This window comes from Mus pahari, chromosome 21 (assembly GCF_900095145.1).
Source record: "Mus pahari chromosome 21, PAHARI_EIJ_v1.1, whole genome shotgun sequence".
Lineage (NCBI taxonomy): Eukaryota > Metazoa > Chordata > Mammalia > Rodentia > Muridae > Mus > Mus pahari.
The window spans coordinates 32,170,396-32,182,099 of NC_034610.1; the positions used below are offsets into that span (position 1 = coordinate 32,170,396).

The 11,704-nt window shown below is 43.1% G+C and overlaps 1 protein-coding gene across 1 annotated transcript in view; it reads left to right on the top strand.

Moving 5' to 3' along the window:
- The first annotated feature begins 10,429 nt into the window (after positions 1-10,429).
- The window catches only part of Ppil4 (peptidylprolyl isomerase like 4), a 30,847-nt gene continuing 29,572 nt past the window's right edge, over positions 10,430-11,704 (top strand). Inside the window, exon 1 of the mRNA XM_021221142.1 lies at positions 10,430-10,566. Coding sequence (XP_021076801.1) covers positions 10,497-10,566 — 70 coding nt within the window. The 5' untranslated portion in view covers positions 10,430-10,496. The remainder of the gene's footprint in view (positions 10,567-11,704) is intronic.

Sequence of the window (11,704 nt, forward strand, 5' to 3'; positions counted from 1 at the left end):
GAGTGCTGGGATTAAAGGCGTGCGCCACCACGCCTGGCTACACTGCTTTCTTTATCATCTGTATGACACTGCTTTCTCTGGGTCCCATTTTATTACATGCACATATGAATCACATGATTTGAAAAAATAAAATTACACAACTATGATAAGCTAACAATCCCCCAAATGATACAACCCCCAACTGTGAATACCTCGTTAAAAGGTTCTGTTCACTTTCTATTCTGAAGAAAATGGTTTCATCCACCTGACTTTCACATTCATATGCAAAATCAAGAATTAACTTGGCAGTTGCTTATGAATAATAAACTCATCAGTATTAATGCAGTACACACTTTGATCTTATTTTGAGTCAGCTCATATCAACTGGATTTATTTAAGCACAAAACTCATCCAAGGGTTCAATTTAACTAATACCCAGCCAGTTTGATTATGTACACATTTGATGCATTCTGATATTTGAGGCAGAAAACAGTTTGAAACATCTAATATCTTAGAAAAGTAAGTTTATAAGATACAGAATACACTTCTAATTGATCATTAATAATCTTTGAACCCAAATACAGATACATCTGCCTCCTAAGTAACTCCTTATTTCACTGTTTTTTCTATTACTTTCATGATCAAAATTTGAGTTTGCTGTTTTCTGTGATGCAAAGCAAGCTTGCCAGCAAAGGGAAATCTGGGGACTGCTGTGCCTGGATGCAATTTTGGGGCAGAGTGAGTCACAGGGCTTTCAGTCACACATCTTACTCAGTGTTTTCCAGAATTAGCCAACTACATATTTTTATACTTCCCAAAAATTCCCAGAAGAGTCCCAAGAGGGAGAACAAGAAACAAAGCCACATTTCTTGTTGTTGTTGAATACTATTATGTCAACTTGACACAAGCTAACATCACCTGAGAGGAGGGACCCTCAATTAAGAAAATTCTTCCATAAAATGGGGCTGTACTGTAGGGCATTTTCTTAATTCCTGATTGATGGGGAAGGGCCAGCCCACTGTAGGAGAGGCCTTCTCTGGGCTGGTGGTCCTGGGTTTTTATAAGAAATCAGGCTGAGCATGCAATGGAGAGAATGCACAGCAGGAAGCAGCACCTCTCCAAGGCCTCTGCCTCTGCTCCTGCCTCCAAGGTTCCTGCCCTGGCTTAACTCCGTACAGTTATGAACTATAGATTGGCGGCATAAGCCAAATAAACCCTTTCCTCTCCAATTTGCTTTGGTCATGGTGCTTCGACATGGGCAATCAAATCTTTTTCTTTTTTTTTTCTTTTTTTTCGAGACAGGGTTTCCCTCTATAGCCCTGGCTGTCCTGGAACTCACTTTGTAGACCAGGCTGGCCTCGAACTCAGAAATCTGCCAGCCTCTGCCTCCCAAGTGCTGGGGATTAAAGCTGTGTGTCACCACCCCCGGTGGGCAATCAAATCTTACTTCAAATTTCTAAGTTTTTGTTGTTCTTGTGCCTATGGTGTGTGTGTGTGTGTGTGTGTGTGTGTGTGTGTGTGTGTGTGTGTAAGTAACAGCGCCCTGGCTGTTCTGAAACTCCCTCTGTAGACCAGGCTGGGCTTAAACTCACAGAGACCCACCTGCCTCTGCTTACTGAGTGCTAAAATTAAAGGCTGCACCACCATGCTCAGCTTTTCTAAGAAATTTAAAAATTGCTTTTACTGGAACCGTATTGTCCATGTGTTTAAAAAAAAGTTTTGGGGTTTTTTTTGTTAGTTTGTTTTGTTCTGTTTGTTTGTTTGTTTGTTTGTTGAGATAGGGTCTCGCTATGTAGCTTAGCTGGCCTGGAATTCTATGTAGACCAGGCTGGTCTATCTTTGCCTCTCAAGTACTAAGATTAAAGGTGTGCACCACCATGACTTGATAGAAATAAATTTTATTAGACCCAGTGATGACATGCCATATTCATATAAATAGTTAAGCAATAGAAATATTAGTGTAAGGTCAGCAAGAGGGCTCAGCGGGCAAAGGTGCTTGCCCTCCAAGCCTGATGACCTGAGTTTGCTACCTAGAGTCCATGTAAAGGTTTCCGGAAGGAACCACCTGTCTCTGCCATACTGTCCTCTGACCTCCACACAGGTGCCACGGCACACTGACCCAGACATTGTCAAAATACTAGGGTCTAAAAAGAATGACTCTGTCAATCAACAAGTATTATGTCATTTTGTTTGAATTCTTTCTGTGTATTTAAACCTTACAACAATCTAATACATGGTTACAATTCATGAAAATATGTGACTGTTTTTAATAACTGTTTCAGGCAAAAAAACATGGAGCCAACACCCTCCTGACTCTCCCCAAAGCTAGGTTCCACCACCAGTCTTCAATATACAAATTAAAGAGACAATTTTGAAAAGCAAAGAGAGGGTATTTATTCAGTGTGGCCACACTGGGAAGAAGAACAAATAAGAGACTAATGATCTTCATGTTAGTCTTCAGGGTACTGGCATGAGCTTTGGACTTAAACAGAGGAAGAACGGGGGCACAGGGGAAAGGATGCATAAACACTGCTGGCCACACTGTGGTCTCACCACTCTCTCAGGTCTGGTTCTGCAAAGTGGCCCAAAGAAATCCTTATTGCTGTCATCCCATCCCATGAGGGTAGTATTCTGGTTCCTACAAGATGATCACTTCTGCTCCAGAGTGTGGCCTCATCTGGAAGATGACCTATCCTTCAAGGTCCTGCAGATGACCTATCCTGCAAGATCCTGCTGCTTTAGAATCCAAGCTGATTCAAGAGAGATGAGTCTAGGCCATGACAAGTTAACAGTGACCAATGTCTGGTATTTTCAGTTATTACAAAGGCATTTCTTGAATGCTTAGACCTATCTACTATTGCTGCTTTTTAATCATGACCTGGGTATAGCTCAGCAGTTAGAAGGAACTGTTGCTCAATCTTAAGGTGAACTTTGGATTACAACACTCGCAGCAGGCAGTTCACATAGATACCTGTAACTCCAGCTCTAAGGCATCCAACACTGTCTTCTGGATATGGATATGTGTGTGTGTGTGTCTGTCTCTGTCCCATCTCACACACACACACACACACACACACACGCGTGCACACACACGCACACATGCACACACACACGCACACACGCACGCACGTGCACACACACACACACACACACAGTTTTTAGAGATGGTAGTCACATAGTGAGCCTCTCTCAAAACTACAACAAAAAATAAAATAGCAGTCACAGTACAATTAGGAACACATGAACACAAAGCTACACAATGTTAGCACCATTATCAATTCCAGTTTGTAGGAGGCCAGCTTTATCATGCATTTTTCTAAGTTTTGCATTCTAGAAGACATATTCAAAAAGAAACATAAATACACTTCATACAAAAGAATCTACAATTTTCACCACAGCTATACTGGTGCTTTTTAAAAGTGTTTTCATTAGTATCTACTAACTATGCACAAGTTTCATTACCAACCTTTCCTATCATATTCTTCCGCCCATCACTCTCTCGCTCCCTCCCTTCCCACCATCCTCTTCCCAATAGCAGCTCTTCTGCTTTTTCATCTGCCTCTCAGATGGGTTTTCTTAGGGTTGTTAAATGGATATGGGTGAGTGTCTTTACAAGGGATGGACACATTACCATGAAGGAAATATCTCTTTCTTCCATCAGTCATTAAATACATACAAATCCCCAGGGAGAGGTGGAGCCCTGTGAACCCTCCCCTTTTATGACAGAGTGTTTATGGGCCCAGACTTGTGCAAATAACCACAGCTGCTGTGAGCTCAGCAATGCTACAGCCACATCATGCCTGGAAGACAGCATTCCACACTGCTCCTTTACCCCTTCCTCCAGCTCTTACATCCCTTCTGTACCCTACTTCTCTGGTGTTCCTGAGCCTTGGAGATGTCTCTCTTAAGCTTATTTTTGTTGTATCCCATAGGTTTTGGCATGTTCTATTCTCATTTTCATTCAACACTAGGAATTTAAATTTTTTTATCCTTAGCTTTTTTTAACATTCATGTTCAATAGTATTAATATCTACTTTGTGGATTTTCTGTAGTTTCTGTTGCTTTCTAGCTTTTATTCCATTATAGTCAAACAGATTACAAAAGGTTACCTTAAAAAAAAAAAAAAACAAAACAAAAGGTTACCTTAAATTTTCTGTACTTGTTGAGACTTGACTTTTGTCCTAATATATAAACTTATCTATTTTAAAGATAGTTCTAAAGGCTCCTGAGAAGTGTATTCTGTAGTGTGTGGATGGATGTTCTAATCTGTTAAGCCCATTTGATTTATGATGTCATTTAACTCCAGTGTTTTTAGCTTTTGCATACATATAACCTGTCTATTGGTGAGAGCGTAGGGCTAAGTCTATGACTCTATCTAGCAGTGTTTGCTTTATGAAGTTGGGTTCACGTGTTCAGTGCATTTGTTTAGAATTATAATGTCTAAAACATGTTCCCATCAGTACGAAGTGATTTCCGTTGTCTCTTCTGATTTAAAGATTATTTTGTCAAATATAGAATACCAAAGTCTACTTTCTCCCAGTTCCATTTGCTTTGAATACCTTTCCCCAATCTTTTTGCTCTAAGATAAATTCTGTCTTTGATGAAGGTGTGGTTTTGGAGGCAGCAAATGGGAGATGTGCTGAGATTAAAGATGTGGACCATTATCACCTGGCTTTTGTTTTTAAACAAATCTGCAAGCCTTCCTCTTTTTGATTGGCAAACTAAGACCACAGATATTCAGAAAAGGGGTGTATTAAACCCTGCTACTCTGTTGTCTTTATGAAGTGCTGTTTCCTTGATCCTCATTTGTTTATCTACTGTTGTAACATCTTCGACTTTTCTCTCTTGTATCCTCTTTATGTGTATATCATTACCCACAGGTTCAAGAGTTCCTCTCCCAGTATCCTCTGTAGGGCCAACTGCCTTTGTGCTCATAAATTCCATTAGCCTGTTTTTGTTTTCTTTGTTTGTTTGTTCATGGAATGTTTCTGCCTCTCCACCAATTATACGATAGCTTTCTGGGGTACAGTAGTCTGGGTTGGCAGCCATTGTCTCTCAGAACTTGAAATACATTCTGTACCTTTGGGATTTTTAATGTTTCTGTTGAAAACTAAGCTATTATTCTAATAAGCTTCCTTTTATACATGTCTTGGTGTTTTTCTCTCCTGGAGCTCTCGATACACTTTCTTTGTTTTGTATATTTGGTGTTTTAATCATAATATGATGAAAATTTCTTTTCTGATCCTATTTCTTGAGTGTGGGTGTGTCTCTTTCCTTACAGTTGGGACACTTTTTGCTATAATTATTTTCAGGCTTTCTTTTTATTAAATTCCATTTTCACATATTGAGTCCCTTTCCTCACTTAGCTGTATATTCTCTTGGAGTTCGTTTTGATTATGCATGCCCACGCTGTCTTTGAACACATATATCATCGCTCTTTGAATTCTGTGAATTTCTTCTAAACTTGTCCCACTGAGTGTCAATACTCTGGGACTGGTACTTTTGAGAGAAGCCATACTGTCTTTTTCATTTTACGTGTGTTTTTTCATAGAGACATGTGGGGGCTCTGGCAAATGTCATGGCTGGCAGAGAGGCAGTCTGTATGCAGCAAGAAGGAAAGCCAGTTCAACATGACTCATGTTGGTGTTGGTTCATACTTCTGTAGTTTGATACCAGCCAGTTTGTTTTAGATATATTTAAATATGTTACAATTTGAGAAAAAAATGTTTTCTGGTAACAGTTGTCTCAATTCTGTGTGTACAATAAAGCTTACGGTGTGATTTCATTGGAATTCTTCTGTAAAGTACATGTGACCTCTACCATGAAAATGGGTTCTATAGCTTGAGCACCTAGGATCTGGCTTGGTTTCAGTCCTACAGATGTTTAGAGGACACTAGGCTATAAAGTACATGTGACATTTCTTCGAAGGAGGGTTCTATTGCCTGAGAAAGATAAAGGTCTAGGGAAGGAGAATATGGGATAAATATAATAGTGTGGTGTGGCCCATAAACAGCACAGATCACCATGCTATTAACAACATCCACTTCCAGCCTTCTAGGTGGAAAACAGGTATACACATTTTAAGTGTTGCAGTTCTGAAAGGAAAGTCATTCTCTATAGAAGGGTTTCAGCTCTGCCCAGAAAGGTATTCTGGCCGTCAGAAGCCAAGGGATACCATAAAATCACGCTGCACAACTTCACACGAGATTTACTGGCAGGGAAAACCCCAGGGGGGTGGGTATTGCTCCTTGGGTGGTTGCTGCAGCAGCTAACTGTGCAGAAGGTAGGGCTTATATAGAATTTCTTAGGGGGTGGAGTTTTCCAGGGTAACGATTAGTGGGATTTTTTTTTCCATGTTTGGTTACTCTCTCACCTTGGGGCTGGGAATGAATGTTAAAGCTGGCAGGAAACATTAAGGCCAGGGCTGTTAGGGAAACCTGCTGGGGAGAGGAGCCACTAAAGATCCTTAGGCCTGGGGCTGGCCCCTTTCCTGACTTGGGGATTTATAAAGTTTACAAAGTAAACTTTACAAATTTACAAAAGGTGTTAACTGCTACTTGAGTTGGTGTGAATAGCCAACATACATCCTTTCCAATGAAGAGACAGTGTCATCCTAAATAGAGCAAAATTCATCAAAGCTTCAGCTGGCCCTTCCTTTTCACCCCAGCCTACTGCCACCATAAAATGTCCCCAAGGGAACTGTCAAATTGGCAGCATCTGTCAAAATAGCTTGCTGCTGTCATGAGGAGCTGCCCATGGTAGTCATACTTTCTTTCCTGCCTCAGCCTCCCACCTTCCTGAAATATCACTGCAGGAGCTGTCCCACAGGACCTGTCCATAGTGGCAGTACCTTCTCTCCAGCCTCCCAGAGCAGCTCCACAGAGATGGAGCCTCAGCCAAAGCTGCCTGTGGCCAGGAAGGACTCCATACCCTAACCCATGGGCCTCACGCAGGGAAAGTGAATAAAATCCATCAATCCCTGAGCAAGAAACCTGCTCCCATGTCTCAGGATGCCCTTCTCCTGGGATTGTTTCCTTTCAGAGCTGTATGATTTCTGGGCTTCCAAGTCCCAAGATACCCTTCCATCTGAGCAGAAATACTTACAATTAATGTAAGTTATTGTACATGGGGCCCAGAGTAAAAAGAAAACTACAGTAAGTTAGATGATAGAGACAATGAAGAGGAAGAGAACATAGAGAGTAGAGCACTCCAGGGGAAAGAGTAAGGGAAGAGAAGGGAGTGGATTCAAGGAGAGGTGAAGCTAGGCTGTCAGTTAACACAATAACATCACCTCTCTGGAGACTGAGGAACAGAGGCTCTGCAAACCAGGCCAGAATATGTTCAATGGGAGAGGAGAAAGTGAAAGGAAATACAGAGCACGGACAGTAAACAGTGTAGGTGTGGAGGGAGAGAGCTGCATTGAAATGTGGGGCATAAAAACAGCCTGGCTTGAGGGTTGACTCTCATCTGCATTCTCTTGCATTCCTTTCCTATGTCCTAGAATCCTGTTTACAGCTTAAGCATTCCTCTGCAATGGGAATATTCCTTAGGATGTTCAGATTACCAGTGCTATCCTAGTTAGCGGGCAGTGTTTCACAGATGGATTGCCAGGTCTTGTCACACCTCTGCTAATTCCTTCAGGACACTGGTTGCAAATGTTGGCCCTGCCTCTGTGTAGCTGTACTCACTCTCTTGTGTTTTGCAAAGAGTCTGTATGTAGGTTCCTATGTATACTTTTAGTTCCTACCAGGTTTTCAGTTCGCTGAAGGTTATGCAGATCTGACTCAAATGTTTGCTTTTGAGGCAGGGCCTATGTGTCCTTGGTTTGCTTTTACTTGCTATAAAGTGACTATGATCTTCAACAATTCTCCCCCTTCCACAACTTGAGTGCTGGGGTTACAGACAGGTGCAAGAAACATTTTCCTGGGTAATATCCATGCTAGGTAAGCATTGTATCACCTGAGGTATATCCCCAGCCACTTCCTGACAAATTCCTTAGTGTTATCTTTGAGAAACTTAAATTTTTTTATGTGTATGGGTGTTTCACCTACATGTGTGCCTGTGCACGACAAGCATGCAGTACCCTTAGAGGCTAGAGGAGTATGTGTGATCCCTTGAGACTGGAGTTACAGATGGTTGTAAGCAGCCATGGCCATGCTAGATGTTGAACTAGGTCCTTTGGGAGAGCAGTCAGTGCTACTATCCACAAATGCTTCTCTCCACCCCTCCCCCACATCTAAAAAAACTGTATGTGAGCATGCATGGATATGGTGTGCATGTGGAGGTCAGAGGGTAGCATTTGGAGTTGGTTCTGTCCTAACTTGTGGGTTCCTGAGGTCCACACTTAGGCTGTAAGCCTTGCGGTGATAAGTGTTTTAGTTACTGAACCATTTTCTCAGCCTGAGTTCACACTCACAAGATGATCGCTCCTGTCCTACTGGCTTGGCTTGGCTATTGTATTTGCCCTCATTGAAGGGTGTCTCTCCTGTCCTACTGTCTTGGCTTGGCTATTGTATTAGATGATCNCTCCTGTTCTACTGTCTTGGTTTGGCTATTGTATTAGATGATCGCTCCTGTCCTACTGTCTTGGCTTGGCTATTGTATTTGCCCTCATTGAAGGGTGTCTCTCCTGAGAATCTCTGCTGTCCCAAGAGTCTAATATGATTTTAGGAACTGTTAAGGACATTAATGTCTCAGTACTGTCAATCAAAGTAAAGAACATGGACACAGGCTCTCATTTTTCTTTTAAATACCTCATGGAGTTGAAATTTTTATTTATTTATTTATTTATCAAAACCAGAATTTAACTCTGGTACCAGAGTTTGGAACAAGGGACTGACACATGCAAGGCAAATGCTGTACTGCTATCACATTGCTTTGAGGATAATCTTGTTTTCTTCCAGTTCAAGCCAGACAGGCTCAGTCATCCATCCAAACTATGCCAATGCAAGAGATAAACAATAGTGAAGGACTCATAGATACATGCCAACAAGTTCTTAAAGCACTAAGAGAGGCCGAGAAGAGAGCTGTATTCAAGATGGCTGCATTGGTAAGGGAACAAATCAGTCCGGTGACTTATTAACCCCTGCACAGCTAAATCATCTACATGTGTTCTAGCCCTTCTCCAATGATTTTTCTAAACTAGAAGGCGGTTAACAGGTGCAGGGTTTTGGATTACACCTTTCTAAATGGGACCAGACTATAAGTAAAGTCATGTTTCTTTACTATCTTCTGTTTCCTAACTTCCTTGGAAATATAAGGAATACACATGCTTAGTGAACACTTCTAGCTATGGAATTGCTTCAAATACCATTTTTCTTTAAAAAAAAAAAAAAACCTTTACCTTTAAAAAGTCCTTTCTCCTCATCTTCCTGGATATGCCTATGATCTGTCATATCATATCTGATTCTCACAAGTACACATTAAAGTGACATAAAAGCGAATAGTATGCTTGATTAGAAAAGAGTGTACTGGGCTGGAGAGATGGCTCTGCGGTTGAGAGCACGGGCTGCTCTTCTGAAGGTCCTGAGTTCAAACCTCAGCGACCACATGGTGGCTCACAGCCATCCGTAATGCGATCTGACTCCCTCTTCTGGAGAGTCTGAAGACAGCTACTGTATGCTTACATTAAATAAATAAAAAGAGCCGGGCGTGGTGGCGCATGCCTTTAATCCCAGCATTCGGGAGGCAGAGGCAGGCGGATTTCTGAGTTCGAGGCCAGCCTGGTCTACAAAGTGAGTTCCAGGACAGCCAGGGCTATACAGAGAAACCCTGTCTCGAAAAACCAAAAAAAAAAAAAAAAAAAAAAAAAAAAAAAAAAAAAAAAAAAAAAAAAAAAAAAAAAAAAAAAAAAAAGAGTGTACCAAAACCTGGAAACGTCATCAGCATTAAAAAAAAAAAACCGGTACTTTTTATTATATAACTCCAATGTAAGACTGAAGCCTTTGTATTCTTATTTTTTGCACAAAACCTCGGTGCTGTTAAGCCATGTGCAGTCCTGATCTACACACACTAGTATGATCAAAAGCAACAAGAAAAACCCCAAACTAAAGCTTGTGAGTCTCCTTTTCAGGCAGCCATCGATGCCTCGGGCCTGGCGATTTTGATGGAGAGACTATGGAAACCCCAGGGCAACCTCTTACAAAGGCGAGGGGAGGGCGTGCCGCCGGCTTGGAGGGCTCTCAGCTCTCGGACGGCTCCGCTATTCCTACGGAGTGGCCCTCAGGAGATACAGGCCTTTATATGGGTCACCAAGGGCGGAGGAGAGTCTTCAAGCAGCCTCCCCAGCCGGAAGACAGCAGGCACCAGACAACAGCGGCCGGGCCGAACGAGCCGGCCATCGGGCCGCGGGAAACTGCGCCTCCGAGGTGGGAGACGGCGCCCTCGGGTGACGCCAGAAGCCGTCGCACACATCGTGACGTAAGACGTCGGCGCGCGCGCTGCCTGCGCGTGCGCCTGTCATTGCCGGCGGGGGCGGGGGGAGCGGGGGTGTTTGTTCCTGCGGAGAAGCCGGCGCCATGGCGGTTCTCTTGGAGACCACTCTGGGCGACGTGGTCATCGACTTGTACACCGAAGAGCGTCCCCGTGGTGAGGCTGGAGGCTCTCGCGACCTGGCGGGGCCGTGAACCCGCTGCCCAAGTTCCCTTTTCTTCACTGTTTATGACTCGAGCTCTGTTTCATAGCGGGCCTTGGCCGTGTGTGTGTGTGTGTGTGTGTGTGTGTGTGTGTGTGTGTTTGTGTGTGTTTGTGTGTGTTTGTGAAGGTCTTTGGCTTGTGGGTCTGGGTGAGGTGGCCTGCATAGGCCATACCCATAGCTTTCGTGGCTATGCTTTCTTTACTCGTGAAAGGCAAAGAAAGGGTTAAATACGGTTTGACTGGACATCTTTTGTCGTGATGAAAGCAGGTAGGATGGGTTCTGGTTTTCGGGAAGGTGGGCGTCGCATACTTCCTGGTTACCTATTCTACCTGGTGTCTGTCTGTCTGTCTGGCCGTCAAGGCGCCAGGGATCAGCTAGAGTTTAGGCGTCTGATTGTCCATTGAGGGAGGACGAAGCGGGCTCCAGTTTTAACTTCGAGTCCTAACGGAAGGGTGTGCACATTGCTATGCAAAACCGAGAGGTGGGAAGAAGCCACGTAGGAAACCTAGCTTTTTCGGAGATGAGTGTTAGCTAAGGTGTTCTTAGCAGTTTCTTTGGAGTTTTTCTGGTAATAGCAAGAAATCTGGCATGGCTGGAACGAATTGGTATGTGGAATGAAATAGCTGCCACTGACTTCCCGTCAGGCCAAATACTGGTAGGCCAGGTCCTTAGTAAGTCCTCCTTGCCATGTTGTTGGTCTGAAGACTTCAGGAGCGGGATTCTAGCATGGCACACTTGCCTTGGAGAGACACTAGGAGCTGTGTGGAGAATGCATTCGTTGGGAGAATCGGGAAACTGGGAGAGATTAGCTACAATCAGTGTCCTTCTCCCGTGGAATGCAGAGATCCCCACAGAATGGAAGAATGTGAGCTGCAGTACTACACACAGGGAGTGCCTCCTGCCTGCACACCTTCTCTCACGCTCAACTGTTCCTCTCCTCCCCCACAAACCCTTCACTTTCTGTTGCAGCCTTCTATATTTTTACTGTTGCCGATGTCCACACTCCTCTTCACTCCCTGTCCTTCTGAGAATTTCACTTCCCGACTCTATATATATATATATATATATATATATATATATATATATATA